This window comes from Monodelphis domestica, chromosome 1 (assembly GCF_027887165.1).
Source record: "Monodelphis domestica isolate mMonDom1 chromosome 1, mMonDom1.pri, whole genome shotgun sequence".
NCBI lineage: Eukaryota > Metazoa > Chordata > Mammalia > Didelphimorphia > Didelphidae > Monodelphis > Monodelphis domestica.
Genome location: NC_077227.1, coordinates 258631566 through 258650477, shown reverse-complemented (window position 1 = coordinate 258650477; position 18912 = coordinate 258631566). Strand labels below are relative to the sequence as shown.

The following is an 18912-nucleotide window of genomic DNA, read 5'->3' as shown; positions in this document are numbered from 1 at the left end:
ACAGTTTGTTCAGCCATTCCCCAATTGATGGGCATCCCCTCATTTTCCAATTTTTGGCCACCACAAAGAGCGCAGCTATGAATATTCTTGTACATGTCTTTTTCCTTATTATCTCTTTGGGGTACAGACCCAGCAGTGCTATGGCTGGATCAAAGGGTAGATATTCTTTTGTCGCCCTTTGGGCATAGTTCCAAATTGCCCTCCAGAATGGTTGGATCAGTTCACAACTCTAGGAGGTAGTTTTAGCTGAATTTTAAAGAACTAGGGATTGTAGGGGATGGATGTGAGGGAAAAGTATATTCTAGGAATGAGGGAGAGCCTGTACAAAGGCTGAGTGATGTCAAATAAATATATGAAGAACAATGAAAAGAGAAGGGGAGAGGAAGGGAACAGTCATCTATTAAGTGCTCACTATGTACCAGACACTCTATTAAGCACTCTATGCATATCTCATTTGATTCACAGAACATCCTTGGAAGGTAAGGTGCTGTTATTATCTCCATTTTGTAGTTGAGGAAACTGAAGCAGATGTAAAGATTAAAATTTAGGGGAGACTGAGGCAAAATAGAAATTAGTTTCTCTCTGCAAGGAGTATCTCATATTTTAGAGGTTTATTAAAGGTTGAAAATTTAAGAATATACAAGTAAGAAAAGGACATACTAGGTGGGCCATGAGGCCCACCCAACTTTCACTCACATCATGAGACAGGTCTGTTTGCCAGCAGAGACAGGAAGTAAAGAGCCCCAAAAGCCTTTGCAATCAGGTTAAATACCCCATCTCATTCTCGGCCCAGGTGAGGTTACAAAGCATTCTGGGGAAGTGGAACAAGGGCTTCTGGGGATTGAAGTCCGGAGTTCAAATCCATTTTTACACAGACAGGGGTTGTGACTTAGCTATGGACTTAGATTTAATAAAGGGCTGAGGTTGGATTTGAACTCGAGTCTTTCTGACTCTAGGCTCAGTGGTGTATCTACTGTGCCACTTAACATGCCACAGCTAGTTGGTCTGGCTGGATTGTAGAGTCCATGAAGAGGAATAAAGTAGATTAAGACTGGAAAGGTTAGCTGGAACCAGATTGTGAAAGATTTCTAAATGCTGGAGGAGTTTGTATCTTCCTAGAGATAACCATTTTTGAAAGAAAGACTCAGAAAGGATGATTCTCAGATATTGATAATGGAAATGTATTCCCACCCATATTGTTGGATGACTAATCAAAACCATGTATATCTTTTCATATAGAATATCTTACAAGTCTAAAATGCCTTTTATTGGGTTGAGAGAGAAAGAAAAATTTATATAATTGTGAGGGTAGTAATTTTCATTTTTTTCTTCCATTTGCCCTCTTTTGGACCAATCCTTTTCTGTCTTATTAATTTCTGGTTATACTGCTCTTTGGTCAGTAACTTTCCAGGTTATTTGATGATGCCAACAGGGTAAAAAGAACATGAGGTTAGCTGGCTCGTCATATTCAGCTATTAAACATATTCTTACTGCCTACGGTGTGCCGAGGAGAGAGTTTAGCTAAATCATGATACCTTTTTCATAAAATTTATAGTCTAGTGGGGAATGAAGTATGACACCAAATAACTCTGATACTATGTAGCTTGTTATGTTATTATATTAATTTAATAAGGTTTAGATAGGTCAAAGAAGGGTAATTTAAGCACTGATTCTTCAATTGTGAGATTTTTTTGAAAACTTTTCCCAAGAAATTTACTGGTTTTAAAAATTATAATCGTAGAGTATTGTAGCATAAAGAGGTCATGTTGTACAGTAGATAAGAGAGCTGGCCTTGCAGTCAGGAAGAAGTGGATTCATATCTCACCTCTGACACTGACCATTGGAGCTGGGACAAATGATTTCATATCTATAGCTACAAGCACATTGTGAGGCAATAACTAGAGATCAGGTCCCAGTCCTGACTGATGAAGGGTCTCTTCCCTGAGAAGGGACTGCACCAGAGAAATCCTGTCTGATACCTCCAAAAAGTACACGTGAATTTTGAATCAATCATATCATGCCTTTCTTCCATCTGAGGCAGCAGACACACAGCTATTGAAAAGCTTTGTTCAAAGCCCCTGGCTGTGTTTGGGGTAGAGGTCAGTTGCCGCTGGTGCTTATTTGCCAACTATAGTGGTACATGACATGAGGGAGAAGAGGAAGATATATTTCTGGTCATTTTACCTATAGCAAATTATATTTCCAATTATTTTTTCACATGCATGCATATTATATGCAGTGATTATAGGTGGTATTTTAGTAGTACTTTAAGGTAGAGGTTTTTCTTATGTTGTGTCAGTAACAACTGCTCTTCTACTTTGGAACTGATACTGTTGATTCTAAGACAGAAAGTAAGGGGTTTAAAAGAAAAAAGATATAATTTGGACTAGTCCTGGAACAAACTAAAGCCAACTGACTCTTACTAGGAGTCAGACCCATAATCTTATTATTAACACTCTCCTTTTAGCAGCAGAGATAACTAGTCACTGACCTTTATGTGAGGGTTTAAGATTTTCAGAAATATCAAGCTGAGAATTTGGTTATAACTCAGTGGTACTAGCTGTAAAACCCTAGAACCATCCTATAAAATCATTCAGAGGGTTTTAGGGTTGAAAGGGACTTTAGAAAAATTTATTGTCAACACTTTAATTTTATAGCTACTGAAACCCAGACCCTTAGAGATAAAATGACTAGCCCTAGTTGTACACGATTTCCATGAACAAAAACATGATTTTTTACTACTAAATTTTTGTTTGGGATCAAGAAATGGACAATTTTCTCTTCTCTAAATGGTATTTTAACCTGACATTTACATTTGTATACAATACTTTTAGCCCTTAAAATTTTTTTTCCTTTGTCCACAACACAATTTGGAATTATTGAAGAAGTTTGACCTTATGTGTGATGGGAAGGAATAAATGTATAGTGTAAGTTTTTTTTTGTAATGCTTTTTATCAGCTTAGGCTTTCGTGAAGCTAGTTTTGCCATGAAGTATAATTTCAGAGAGTCAACTTGCCAAAGTGAGTTAAAATTATTTTAGGGTCAGTCAGCTAGTCCAACTAGTTGCAATTCTGTTGTTTTCCTGGTAATTTTAAGGGAATTCTTATTATGATAAACAGTGTCTTTAAAGTGGCTGCCATTTGAATGCCACAGAAAAATGTTCAATGTCAGACTTATTTCTTTGTCTTATCAAACTGAAAAGAACACTTTTCTGCTTTTAGGAAGTCTCTACCCTTAGTTTCCTAAGTATTTACTAACAAGATTTTGCGGGGGAGGCAATGAAAGAAAATTGATGATTTTAGTAGCAAAATGGTATTTTGATGTCTACTCATGACACCTTTGCTTGAAATACTTATTTAGACTTTCATCTCTTTCCAACAGCAACAATGGTATGGTTGGTGAACATGGCAGAAGGAGACCCAGAAGCTCAAAGGAGAGTTTCTAAAAATTCTAACTACAATGCACAAAGTAAGAGAAACTTTTGTTTGCATGTTCATTTTTTCTAGCTTTCTAGTTAAATTGTCATCTTATGGCAGAACAATGCACCAATATTGAGAAAAATTCAAGTTGAATATATAGCCACAAAATCTTTCTCACCTTTTTAAAGCTTCAAAAAAGGAGGGAAGCTTAGGGAAAATCTGTGAGAATAATCTTAGGAAATTCCAAGTCAAGATTCAAGTGCCTGGAGAGAGCATTTCTGCTCACATCTATCTGGGTCTTGCTAAGGGGGAAAGTGCTGACATCAGGCTAGAATTAGAAGTAAGGGTGAAGATGAAAGCCTGGATATCTTCTGGCTTTGGGCTAAATTAAAGAGTATAACGGGATCTTACTTGTAATTTTTCTTGATGTGCCTTGAGATCCCTTCACACTATAGTAAAATAGTCTTTGCCCTCTAGTTTCACTTATTATTCTGAAGAGGTCATATGGGAGAAGGATAATAAAAAGAAAGAGGCAATGGAATTGAAGTGTAGTTTTCGAAGTAAATCCCTCTTCTCCACACACTACACCTCTAATCCAGTGGCAAAGAGATTTGGGAAATCATCTTCTTAAAGGAACCCTGGATACTGTCTCGTTACAAAATTGATTATTTTCATCTTTATTTGTATTTCCACCCTCTGGAAGAAAATACATCTTATTTATACTGATGTTGGTGACTTACTTGGTTGCTCTTAAGCAACATTTTCCCCAGTACAGACATTTCTGGATCACTAAGGGAAGTGATGTAATGCTCAGATATAAGGATGTGATAAAATCTATCTAATGGGGAAAAAATTGTTTTCCTTATCAGGAAAAAATCTGATACAGGCTGTAAATAGAGTTATCTTCTAAAATACCTTCCATGTAGCTATTTTTTAATCACTTTGACTTATATAAAAGGTTCCCAAAATTATAATGTGATAAACATTTCAAAAATATACTATGAAGTAACCATTAAACTGATTTTACCATATACAGATTAATTATGATTCATCCTCTCACCTAGAGCTGTCCATAATTATAAAAATTATTTAAAATCAGCTTTTGGAATTACTTGACCCCCCCCCCCCCAAGCATTTTTTCCCATGAGCCAGGTGACTATTTTCAAGCTTGACCTAATCATTCTTTGGGCCCAGACTTACAAAGAGCAGAGGAGCTCAAGAGAAAGGAAATGGACAAAAAAGAAAGATACGAGTACTAATGCCTATTGCCTTAGGGTGTTTGTATACAGTTCTAGAAGCTTTAAAAAAACAAAACCCAGAGCTATATTTTCTTTTTCTTTTCCTCTTTTCCTGTGTCTGTGGTCATTAATTAAGTTTACTAGTATCACTGTAAAGTGGCAAAAAAGTTCCCTTTTTAAAATTATCCCATGAAAATGTCCTATTATCCAAAGACAGTCTCTACAAGAGAGTTTAATAAAAGCCATAGGAATGTCAGCGTCTCCCATTATTCATTTATTTATGTACAATGCATGATGCTCCAGGATATTGGGGTCCTCATACTGGGGGCCATATAGATATAAAATTATCCTTGCACTCTGCCCTTATGGAATTCATAATTAAATTCATAATTTAATCTAATCCAAATGCATTATTTGTATTTTCTTAACAGTTTCTTTTAGTTTCCTGGATCTATTTAATCTTTAATTTAGGTCAGGTGAGCTGCTTCTGCTTCTTTAGAATTATTGATTGGTAGGTTAGGCAGTGTAGAAAGAAACTTGATGAATGGGAAATGTAAATAAATGTAACAAACAAACCTTTATTTACAAATTGTGCTTTAAAAGTTATAAGAAATTGTCTTTCTCATGCTGAAGCCTAAGCTTAGATGCCAGTTTAGCACAAAAATTGTTGACTCTTAACAAGTAGTTGTCATCACTGACCTGAAGAAGTATCAGAGATGTTAGAGCTCTACTTACTGGTGCCTGTTTTTCCCTAAAGCTCCGTCAAACCAGAACTCCAGCAATGTTACTGACAGTGATGATGGTGGTTTCAGTGAAGAGTGGGAAGCTCAAAGGGACCGTAATCTGGGCCACCACCATTCTACACCAGCATCCAGAGCGGCTGTGCAGGAGATTCCTGCAGGAGTTTCTACTCTGTCTGAGGATCCTGAGGAAAGTATGTATCTGCCCCCTTAATTGGGGAAGTTGTAAGTTTCAAATGACAATGCCTCCAAAGGAATCATTCAATTAAGATTAATAATGTAGCTGCTCAGCCTGTTTTTCTGAAAATAAAGCTAAAGAGGCTTGGCCAGTGATACAGGCTGTTTCTGAATAATAGTTTACTGTTTTGTTTTGTTTTTTATAAGTCTTGACCTTCTGTCTTAGAATCAATACTAAGTTTCAGTTCCAAGACGGAAGAGCAAGTAAAAGGTAAGTAATTGGGGTAAAGTGACCTGTCCAGGATCACACAGGTAGGAAGTGTCTGAACCATATTTAAACCCAGAACCTCCCACCTCCAGACCTGGCTCTTTATTCATTGAGCACCTGGTAGCCCCATAGTTTACTGTAAAGCAAGTAATTGCCCGTAATTAGTAGTAGCTTAGTGCTTTTCACATTGCTGTTCTGATAAATTAGCCAAACCCTGCCCATTATCCTCAGATACATATTAAATTAGTTTTTACAAGTGTGGTGTTAATTAACATTTGTTTTAGAAGAGAAATGGGGAAGTTCTTGCTATATTTGTCCTTTTTGTTGCTTGTGGCTGCAGTTTGTTCCTTGATATATTTCTTTTCTGTCAGTGAAGGTTTTCTGTGTTTTAGAAGTCTTTGGATTTGTATCATCCTTTGATAGTTTTATGACTTTTAGAGATATTCCATTAGTTTTAAGGAAAAGAAATTTAAAATACCAGAAATGCAAATAGCTATGTATAGTATTCACCATCTTTTTGTAAGTGTAAGTTTGCAAACTCAGCACTAAAGACACTTTATCTTTTTTTATACTTGGCTGGTATTTTGTTCTCTTCAGTCACCAGACTCAATTCAATAATTATTAATTGCTTGCTACGTGTCAGGCACCACGACCAAAAAAGGAAACAGTCTTTGCTCTCAAGAAAGAGGGGGAAAACATGTACACAGATAAGTAATTATAAAATATATAGAATGCATTTAAGATATATAATGTTTGTAAAAATAGTAAAATATATCCAGTACCCTTGCTGGGATTGAAGGTGGGAATCGTATTCTGTCCCATTTTTTTGGTCAGTCTGGATTTCTTAATCTTCTTTTTTTTTAATCCATTTTGTTTCTGCTTTTTGTCCACTCACATCTGGAGGATTATAAGCCAGCCAACCCCCAACCCACCAGACTGAACCTTTCTATGTAATAAAGAAAAATAAGCAAAAACATTCAGTACCAGAATGACCAGATCTAAAACTTATGTAGCATTCTGTCCCAGTAAACTTTCTCTCTACCACGAAGAAGGAAATAGATTTCATTTTTGGTTTCCCAGAATTTAATTGATTTTTCAGTTACTCAAAGATCACCTTTTAGTGATATTTTCATTGACTTCCTTGTAGTCATTTAGTACTACTTATTTAGTTTATATAAATTTCTCTTAATTCCTTATTGCCATTTTTTAATAATAATACTTTGTTGTATTAATATATCATAATTCTTTCAGCCATTCCTCAATCTGTGGGCATCTACTTTGTTTCCAGTTCTTTGCTATCTCAAAGAGTGCTACTAAGAATATTTTCATTTATAATGGACCTTTATTTTCTGTCTTTAGCTTCCTTGGGGTGGTATGTCCCATAGTAGGATTTCTAGATCAAAGGAATCAGCAGTCAATTTTTGCAGATAATTTCAGATTGTCCTTTTGAACCAATTCACAGCTCTACCACCAGTCTTGTCTTCCAATAGCCACTTTAACATTGACTGTTTCCATTGTATATCATCATTGCCTGTTTGCAAAGTTAACCTCAAAATTGTTTTAATTTGCATTTCTGATGAATGAGTGTGACTACAAAGGATCATTTGTAATATTGTATGGTTTGTAATAGGTTCAATTGTTTGGTTATTTTGATACTTCTATTGGTTTTTTGTATCAGTATCTATTTCTTCGATTTTTGTTGGCATTATTTGATTCAGATAGATTTTCTGCCCCATGATTTTTCTTTTTATTCTGTCTTCATTGATTTTCTGTTTGTATGCAAAAACTTTTTATTTTTTACAAAATTGAAATTATCCATTTAGTCATTTCTTGTCTCCTTTTATTCTATGTTTAGTTTGAGTTCTTCCCCCAGCCTTTATTTTGAGAGATACCTCCTCTTCTCTTCTAAGTTTTATGATTTTATATATTCAGTTAACATAACTATTTTGAATTTTTTGTGATATATGGTATATGATGTTGAACCAAACCTAATTTCTGTTCATTTTCCAGTTTTTCCTGAAGTTCTTGTCAAAAGGTATTCATTCCATCAATAATTCGTATTCTTGAGTTTGTTAAACTCTAGAATACATTTTTTTCAATTGTGTCTAATTCGTGTTTATTTAGTTTGTTCAGCTGATCTATTTTTCTACTCTTTAACCAGTATCCAATAGTTTTGTAGACTGTCTTGTCATACAGTTTTAGGTCTTATAAAAATTAGGCTCTTTTTATTCTTTCCCATTTTCCTCTCAATATATGCCATGAAATTTTAGACTTTCTATTTTTCCAAATGAATTTTGTTAGTGTATTATCTAGTTCCATATTGTATCCCCAAAGCAATTTTATTATCAGAGCACTAGATCTGTAATTTTATAATTTTTTTTAATAAAGTTTATTATGAAGCGTAGACAGTCATTCCTAAGTAACCTAGCTGCATGGAGCGTAGCCTACCAGTTCCTTTCTCATTTCCCCCTCACCTCCTGCACTGTCCCTTCTCCTCGTGCTTCCCTCATGGTCTTCTTGTCGGTCTCCCCCTTTCTCTCATTGGTCTCCCCCGTCCTGCCCCAAACCTTAACTTTTATTGACGTACAGAACATATGCTGACGCAAGCTGACACAAACCTGGCGCAACTGTGGTATGTCAGGAATGTTTGATGGACAGTTAAAGTTACTGAGGAGGGGGAAGGGATGAGCTTCCTTGACACAATCCCCCCTGTGATCCTTTGGGAGACCCATCTTCCCAATGGATAATTTAAATATAACTATCTTATAACTCTAAATACCTTCTAGCTAAAAATACATACAATATTACATTTTTCTAAGAGGGAGTTATAATAGTTAGAGATGGGAATAAAATACAACAACTGATCAATAGACGCATTGATAAATTGCCAATTACTGGGCATAGGAGTTTACATTCAGAATAAAGTATATTCAACCCCTTCAATTCAGTTCATTATATCCCAAAGTTCATTCTGGACCTTTTGATGCAATGTATAGCTTCTTCAGGCATCTTTACAGCACCTTCTCCAAAAGGATCTATTTTCTTGATTTTGGGGTGTTGGCAAGTTTCTTTTCCTGAAATTTCTCCAAAAAATTTTAAACCTTCCATTTTAGGATAATTATACAATCTCCCCTGAGGAGGGTGTTGACCAACACCAGAATCACACTGGGATACATGACTGAGTTATGGGGTATACGAAACAATTGTCAAAACAAAACAAAACAAAAACAAACCACCCAAAAAAAAAGTCCCAAATAAAAGAGTAAAAATGAATGAAATTCTGTATAAAAATAAGAAATGCAGAAATGATAAAAAATAAGATAAAAATCTCATGTGTATAAAATAATAAACCTGTAATGGGTTCTTGAATCACAGCAAGGACCAATTAAAGTGACTTATGTAATTAAAATGACTTATGTCTCACAAGCCCATAGGACAATAGCAGCAATATTGAACTTTACCCATTTGCAGCCAGGACTACAGAAAATTGTCAAACTATAAGATGAAAAGGACTAAGTTTCTGCAGCAAATGGGAAAATTCATTCCCTGGTCTGATTGTACCTTCACTGTCAGAGATAGGGGGAGCCAGAATGATAGCCAAGCTGAGGTACTTGAGTATTGCACATGTAGTGTGGTTCAAGGAAATCCTGCGTCTTAACATATGTCAAGCGCCACAACCTCGATTCGCACAACAAGTTCAAGTCCTTTTGCATTGGCATAGAAGTTCAACAATCCTCCCTGGATTGGATTTGGTCTGTTATGATCTCATGATACTTGGCACTGTATAGTGGCTCTTTCGTTCCCTTCTCCTGGAATCAGACATAATCATTAAACAAAGTCCCTTAACATTTATCAATAAATGGCAGGTTTACAAAGTCAAAAGCCTTTTGGGTATGCATATTACTAGGGCTAATAGATATTGTAAACGTATACTGTACTGTACTATACTATACTGTAAACTTTGTCCTTCAAGTAAATAAAAAAAAAACATTAATACTGATCTCATGTACTTCAAGTATCACCAATGTTAGGGGGAAAAAAAGAAAGAAAGAAAAATCAAATGTCCTAATATGAACATAAAGAGAAAAAAAACAATTAAGAAACCCATAAATCAAATATCCTATTGCAAACATAAAGAGGAAAAAAAATAATTAATAAAAAAATCATAATTTCACTGTTCACATTCCATGTAACAATGTGTTAGCTGAGTAGAGGCACAACACAAAAGGTGCTCACTTAAAAATGAAATGTATTTCATTCTTAACTTGTTCAGGATCCACAGTGTGAGTGTACATAATTTTTTCACTAGGTAAAAACCTTTTAAAAACAGAAGTACAACAACTAATAAAGATTCTAAAAAGTACCAAAATCCCCAAATTATAAGAATCCATTAATGACAATAAATAAACCAACTATCATTAGGATTCACATGAGTTGCTGTATGACATGTAAAAACCTTTGAAATCATGAATACTTGTCACAAGTTCTACAGATTTTAGCCAATCTTTCAACTTTGGCAAAGATATTTTTAAACAAAGTCTATTATCACCATCATTCCAAAATTTGGTGGTAGAGAAAACCCAGAAAAACCTCTGTACAGTTGATGAAGAGTTACAAAATATAACAAAGTCTATTATCACCATCATTCCAAAATTTGGTGGTAGAGAAAACCCAGAAAAACCTCTGTACAGTTGATGAAGAGTTACAAAATATAATAAATCCATTTCAGAGCTATAAAGTTTCACAGGAAAAAGTCATTCCCAACTACTGGATGAGATTATAACATGTCACAAGTTAACTATGCCACTTGGGCACCTCCCTCCCTCTTGCTATGAGACTGTAACAGTGTAACAGAACTGTCTCCAATATGTCCCAACCATTTTCACGTGGAGCTGAGGAATAAAAAGTGAAAATAATTTCAGATACATCATTCATTACATTTACAATAAATGCAGAGATGGGAAAATACAACAATGCCATTTAATTTTACTTCAACTACACATAGACCTCTTATTACAAACAACTCAAGAGGCAGGCAAATAAATGACCAGTCAGAGGTAGGGATGCTCCCAAATATCTGAAAACCATGTCTGAAAACTCATTAAAATCAATTTAAATTATTAGACAATTCAATTCTCCAAAACCATTATACTAATTTGATGGACTTTATCCATCAGCTCTGTGACAATTAACAAAGGCAAAAAAGAACAAAATGTTGTTCATGGGCTTTTACAATGATATTCTTCAGAACAATCATAGTCATAGGGGAGGTACAAATTAAGACAATTTAACAGAATATTTCAATTTTGATAACTCATAAATTGGTTATCAGTAAATTACATACATTTTGGATTTAGAATTGAGTTACAGACATATCATTATTCTGGGGAGGGGAACAAACTGCAGCAGTTAACATCAATAAGGCAGTGAGGTCTGAAAAGGCTTAAAAAATCACTTCCAGATTCTTTGAGGTTCCTCCCTCCCACCCCCCAAGTACCATCAGTCTTCACAATCCCTTTGTCCACACCTCTGGGGTCTCCCATGCTGAGGAGAGTTCCCACACTGAGTACAGGTGTTTGGGTGTGAGTTTTGATTAGCTTCATTTGAATAACTATTTTTCCTATCAATATTACTATACCTGAAACTTCTATTCTTATTTTCCTTTTTACAATTCATAATTACATGACCAATTTTTCCACAAAAGTAACATGTTAGTGGTTGCTTTGTGGATTCTTGTAAGGGAGCTATGATCTCTCCTTGCTTTACCTTCACAACTGTTTCAGTTAATGCCTTTATTTCCTTCTTCAAGGTCTTTACTAAAGTAGCATTCTCCTTATCCTTCTCACACTGTTTAGAAGTTAATTCCTTTATTTCCTTCCTTAATGCTTCAACTAAATCAGTGCTCTCCTCCCTTTCCTTATGTCCTTCAAAAGCATAAACTGCTACTCTTTTCAATTCTTCAAGGTCCATAGTAGGCCAATTTGGACAGCTAGTCATAAAATAATTCCTAACTACCTTACAACTGTTATTGACAAATTGCATTCTGATTTGTCTAAGGTCCCATTCCCTATCCAGATCAAGCTCAATAAATTATTCAGTTTTATTGTTTTCTTTCTTGTTTATTCTTTTTGTTGGATTTATCCATGTCTTAAGGGAAAAATAAACTCTTCATGCTATTGTGTACGTACTAGTGTATTTTTCTAGTTCACCTAGCTTTTGTTTTAAGAACTTGGTTAATAAAAAGTAGAATTCAAACCCAAGATCTTTGGCCCCAAATCTGGTGTTCTTTCCACCAAATCACATTTTAGTTCTGAATACCACATTCTAGGAAAGACTTGGACAAGCTAGAGTGTGTCCAAAAGAAAGTGACCAAGATAATGAAAGGACTGGAAAACATCTATATAAAGACCAATAAATGTTTACCATATATTAGTTTGGTGAGCTAATTATATGTAGATAAGCTCATACATATGCACATATATACACACACATTCAATGCCATGGTGACATATCAGGATTTTTAATATGTGTGCATGTATATATACAGACACGTGTGTATATAATAGGACTTTGTCTTATGCATACTCAGTATATTCAAATTAAGGTATATGAGCTTGGCAATTGAGAAAAATACAGAAGCAAGAGCTGAGGAGTTCTGGTTTCTTGTTCTTTTATCTTTGAAAATTATTCTTTCAGTCCCAAGGAGTAAACGTATTTATTATTATTCTGGTTTTGCTTTAAAATTCCTTTCTTAATTATTCTTAGCATTTTTGCAAGCTTCATTTCATTTTGAGAATACGCTTTCCAAGTCTTCTTGAAGATATATGCCAATTTTTTATTCATCTTTAGTTGTTATTGTTCCTGCCATCCATTTTTACATGTACATCCTTTTATAAAAGAAATCTGAGTTCATTAGAGAAGTCCTAATAGAATCGCATGAAACTCAATTCTTCCCCCTTTTGTTCTTCATTGAATCATTCAACATTGTATTGTTGCTTCTTTTTTTACATTTTATTTCTTTCAAGCTATAATAGAATTTTAATTAATAAAGTCATGTTCACTATTTCTATCTGAAATACTATTTCATAACTGCTTTTCTAAAATTTAGGAGACGTAATCTGCCTCTGCCAAGAATTCTCCACCAAAAGTATCACAAACTCTAAGATGACTTTGTTGCTTTCCCTCAAGCTTCCCCTTGGTTTCACTTTAGTAATATTTACCTCAATGTGGTTGTTTTTTCTATTGTGTTATATTCTTGTATTTCCTTTGTTAAGATATTCATTTTCTTTACATATGCCCTATTCTGTTACCACTTCCACCACATCTATTTATTTTGTACAAGGAATAATACTCTTTTATTACCCTCTAGTCTTATGCTGACAAGCCTTGGTAATAGCTCTGGGGTTATATGCATCTCTGAGATCTCCCTTCTCCAAGTCTGCTCTCTATCTACTGAGTCATCTACCTGTCTTTAAGTTCACAATTTTTAAAAAAAGGGAAGAAAAACTATTATTTTCAAACTTCTCAGTAAATTCTGAATTACTAGACCCTACTTTCCCTGTTCTTCCCATGTTATATCTGATCTTCTGCATGGTATCTGGTTTTATAGTTCATTTGGGAATTTCCCCTCTTTCATTATTATAAGTTTTGTTGATCAAAATACAAAGTTTCTATATAAATGTGATGCTTCCGATTGTTTTGAGATATATCTTTCCCAAGCCAGTAGCCAGTAATAGAATAGAAAGAATTTGGAACTGGTTACCTGGGTTCAGCATCATTTATGTAGCCAATTTTCCATTCCATATCTTCTTTTATCTCTTTGAGTGTCCACATTTTCAATTGGGAGCCCAGGTGTGCTGTAGGCATCCTGACTTCTGTTTTCTGTAATCTCATCAACTCCCATGGATTCAGTAATTATCTCTGTGTAGATGTCTCCCAAATTTACATGTCTGCTTGTCATCACTCTATGGAACTCCAGTCCTGCCATACCAGCTGTCTGCAAGACATCTCCATTTGGATGTCCCATAGGCATTTCAAGCTTAGTATGTCCAAAATAGAAAGCCTTACCTTCACCCAACTTGTCTATTTTTGTTGATAGTATTGTCAGCCTTCTAGTCACTCAAGTTCCCCAAGTTGGTGTCATTTTTAACTCTTCATTTTATCTCTCTGGTCCCCATTAAATCAATTGCCAAGTCTAGTCAACTCTAGGTCCACACCTATCATATCTATCCCCTTCTCTCTACTCACATGACTACCACCCTCATGAAAGCCCTCATCATCTCTCTCCTGGACTGCTGCTGCATTAGTTTCCTAGTTAGTCTCTTTCCTTCCAGTTCACCCTTTCTAATCCAGCTGCCAAATAGATATTCCTATTGTGTAGATCTGACCATGTCACTCCCTTGGTTAAAGATGCTTTTATTGGTTCCATTTTGCCTTCAGGGGTGACACCTAACCTTTCTTTGACAATTAAAGCCCTTTATAATTTTGCCTCCAACATACATACCTTTCCATCCTGATTTTCCATTTTTCTCCCAACCAACAGGTCTCTTTGTAATTTTCCATGAATGACATTACATCTTTCATCTTCATACCTTTTACTAGTTGTAACCCATACTTGGAATGTCTCCCTCCTTACCTCTATTTCTTGGAATCCTTTTCTTCCTTCAAGGCTCATTTCAGGCTCTTCTTCCTAGAAGAGTCCTTGCCTGATCCTCCAGTGTTCAATAATCTCTCTCCTCCTTCCTCAAAAAAAAAAATTAGCTGTATTTATTTAAAATTATGGTATTTATCTGTGTACACGTTGTTTCCCTCCAGCAGAAAACAAGCTTATAGGGACTGCCTACTGTTCCTATATAATTTACTTGTGGGTGGTCCTGAGAAGGAGAATGGAGACTTTAGGAAGATGAATGAATAGATATTAGAGATAGAGGGAGAAACGCAGGAATAAAGACTCAGATTCAACAAGTTAAAACACATGGGGAGTCACGAGCTTCATTAATATCTCTCTTAAGCAAGATAACAAGAGGAGTAATTAGAAGCATGAGAAACAAGAGAACATGTGGGGAGCTGGGAGCTCCATAATTCTTACCACAGGCCTGTGAGCCAAAAGATTAATGGGGAGCATGTGAGGCAACAGTATTGCAAGAATCAAGTGGACATGAGGAGCAATATAGGCAAGACCAAAAGATGTAAGAACAAGAGGTGCAAGAGGCAAGAGCAAGAGAGCGATAAGAGGAGTCTCACACATGTTCCCCAACTTTTATTGGAGATTTTAGGAATGTGAAGTGGGAGGCGATTAATGAATATGTGATATGACATAGGTTTTTAACATTGGTTGAATTGACAATCACGAAATCAAAGAAGAGGAGATTAATCCAATATGCGCCTTGGGAAGGAATGTGGTCTGACAAGGCGTGAGCCAGGACCCTGTGGCTGGTAACTCCCTGCTCAGGAATTCTCTTGTCCTTTAGACTGAAGATTTAGAAATGCAATAATTAATACTTAACATGGCCATGAGTCTGGCATATGAACACATGAAATACAATATCAATACATCAGTCATACTTCTGTAAAGGGTAAAATTATGGCTGAGACTGAATGTAATAATTATTTTTGTTGCCAAGGATTTAATTTATAAAATCCTAATGAAAAAACCAAGTCAGCTTAAAATTTTATGTTGTTTTAATTGATAGTGGAGGAGATTAAGGAGAAGGAAGAAGGAAAGGAGTAGGTTTTCTCCCCCGTCCCCCACCCCCCTCCACCCAACCTGGCTGGTACTGAAAGGGGAGATTAGGAGATAAGGTTTTGGAGTATGAAGAAGGAATCAGCCTGACCTCCAAAGGAGCTCAGCTAAGATGCCTGAACCTGAAATCAGCTCCAGGAAAAAACTCACCACCGAACTCAGATAATAGCTACCACCACACCAAGATGTCGGAACGCCTAGCATGTTGTTGCCAGCCAGAGTCGTCTCTCCGGGGAAAGAGGAAGAGACAGGAAGTGACGTGCCTTCTATAGACAGTTTTACATCACTTTCCTGCATTTCATCTGTATCAATGAAGACTTAGTTTGACTTAGGACAGCACAGAGGTATATCCTTTTTTTTGGACATGTCTGTTGAAGGCCATTTCCTCAGATAATTAAATCTTGAATTTGATGCAGACCTTCCTAATCTTGTTAAACTAAGAAGTGTGGAGAATGTAGAGTTTCCAAGACCTGATTCTGTTATTCCAAGTATCTCCATTGTTATTGATCAGGAAATAGCTAAATCAGATCTTCTAAAGAATGGTCTGATTAGGGTGGAATAGTTTTAAAATTCACACTTCCAAGATGCTAACATATCTGGTATGCTACAAAGCTCCTAGAAGGCAGACTTTTTTGTTTTCTCTTTGTATACCAACCCTGTTATGCCTTGTACCTGATAAACACTTAATAAATGCTTATTGAGTTGAATTCTTCCAGGTCCTTCAGTTTCCTATCCAAGACCTAATAATACAAATATATTACAGGTTTCTTCTGGCAGTATCATTAAGTCATTGGACATATCATGCCTCCTAAGTCTAAGTTAACTATATCATGTGTATTTTCTATAATGTTTCACCCCCAAACTCAGAAGAATAGCTTCTTTTTTAGGGGGTGGTTATTTTATTAGTTAATTTAGAATATTTTTCCATGGTTACAAGAGTCAGGTTCTTTCCCTCCTCTCTCCCTAATCCCCTCCTATAGCTGACATGCAATTCCACTAGGTTTTACATGTGTCATTGATCAAGACCTATTTCCATATTATTGATATTTGCACTATGGTGATCATTTACAATCTACATCCCCAATCATATCCCCCTCAACCCATGTGATCAAGCAGTTGTTTTTCTACTACCACAGTTCTTCCTCTGAATGTGAATAGTGTTCATTCTCATAAATCCCTCAGAATTGTTCTGGATCATTGCATTGCTGCTACTAGAGAAGTACATTCGATTGTACCACCGTGAATCAGTCTCTGTGTATAATGTTGTCCATGGTTTACCATTTTTTTAGCTTAATGAGCTTGGTGCATTGTTGATTTGAGTAGGTGGCAATAGAGCATGATTATCTAACTAAAAATAGCTTTCAGAGTTTAAAATGTTAACTTTTTCAAAAGCATATATGGTTTTTGCATTTTGAATAACTGGAATCTTTCAGTAGATGTATTTCTTTATATTCCTATCCATTTTTTTCTTTTCAGGGGGAGTAAAGCTTGGACTAGGGGATTTCATTTTCTACAGTGTTCTGGTTGGCAAAGCCTCAGCAACAGCTAGTGGAGACTGGAACACAACAATAGCCTGTTTTGTAGCCATTTTAATTGTAAGTATCACCTAAGAAATGATTAAATATCCCTAAGACTGAAACTGATTATCATCTCCCTTTAAAGGCAAGCATGGCAGTCATATGGAGAAAGAGCCATGCTAGTGAATAGCCTCAGAAGAGTTAAGCATGAATCATTTGTGTTCTCAGTAGCCTCCCACAGTGTAGGTACGTAGGTACTGGTGTGGTAAACCTTTTATTACTCTTTGAATATGGTGTCATTTTAACAGCATTTAAACCAAACAAGTATTTGGCCAACTCTTAGAACATAATAGGCATAAACTGATGTGATTGTCATTTTTTGATAGTACAAAAGATGAGCACTGAATTTTCCATGTGTGTGTTTTAAGCAAATCTGACTTTATATTATATTTTTGTTTGCTAATCTTTCTGTAAAATGCACTATCTTCGTTGTACAGTATACAGGCAATGTGTTTGGCATCATGAGAATTTTAATTTATACTATTAAATTTACCAAATACCTAATATCTTTACTGTAACCACTGGGAATTTTTCTTTCCTTAGAGGAAATTGCATGCTTCCTAAATTTTCTACTTAACATTTAGAATTATACAGCAGTTAATTTCAAATTTCAAAGAAAGCTAAGTATTTCCTCTAAGCATACCTTTGTTTCTAGTTTGTCCCATTTAGCATCATTTCTCCGTGCCATGTAGAGCATGAAGAATAAGGTTTTTTAAGTTTACTTATTTAATTAATTTAGAATATTTTTCCATGGTTTCATGATTCATGTTCTTTACCTCCGCTTCCCCCACCCCCTCCTGTAGCCAAGAAGCAATTCCACTTGGTTTTTACATGTGTCATTGGTCAAGACCTATTTCCATTTTGATATTTGCACTAGAGTGATCGTTTAGAATCTACATCCCAATCATATCCCCATTGACCCATGTGAACAAGCAGTTGTTTTTCTTCTGGGTTTCTACTCCCACAGTTCTTTCTCTGGATGTGGATAACATTCTTTCTCATAAGTCCCTCACAATTGTCCTGGATCATTGCATTGCTGCTAGTAGAGAAGTCCATTACATTTCATTGTGCCATAATGTATCCGTCTCTGTGTATCATGTTCTTCTGGTTCTGCTCCTCTCACTCTGCATCAATTCCTGGAGGTTTTTCCAGTTCACATGGAATTCCTCCAGTTCGTTAAAAAACAAGGTTTCTATGCTGATGATTTTCCAATAGTTTTCATCAGCTCAACTAAAATACCACAGGACCAAAGTATTTTCAGAAAGGAAGATTCTGGGGACCAGCTGGGTGGCTCAGTAGATTGAGAGCCAGGCCCAAAGACAGAATGTCCTGGGTTCAAATTTGACCTCAGACACTTCCTAGCTGTGTGACCCTGAGCAAGCCACTTAACCCCCATTGCCTAGCCCTTACTGCTCTTCTGCCTTAGAACCAATACATACTACTGATTCTAAGATGGAAGGTAAGGGTTTAAAAAAAATAAAAGAAAGAAAGGAAGATTCTGTCTCTTAGTTGTTATAAGGTGTAGCATTTAGTGGTTTGTGTTCTCAAGCTCAGAAATTGTATCCCTTTTCATTGATACCATTTCTTTCCAAGACTAATCTGAAGACCATAAAAACTTTCATCTATTTTGTTTAGCAGTTTTTTCCTTTTTAAAAATTTGTTTCAGTTTAATTTCTTGCTTGAAATTATATGTGTGTATGAAAAATATACTGAATTATTATAACTGGATAACTATAAACCAGTGCAATAAG

General features: G+C 35.7%; 1 protein-coding gene across 3 annotated transcripts in view; it reads left to right on the top strand.

Moving 5' to 3' along the window:
- PSEN1 (presenilin 1) overlaps window positions 1-18912 on the top strand; it is a 74525-nt gene that overhangs the window by 50289 nt on the left and 5324 nt on the right. For all 3 annotated transcript variants that reach the window (XM_001368184.4, XM_016427518.2, XM_007472874.2), the window contains 3 exons: window positions 3382-3468; window positions 5415-5591; window positions 17061-17179. In XM_001368184.4, the coding sequence (XP_001368221.1) occupies window positions 3382-3468; window positions 5415-5591; window positions 17061-17179 (383 nt within the window). The remainder of the gene's footprint in view (window positions 1-3381; window positions 3469-5414; window positions 5592-17060; window positions 17180-18912) is intronic.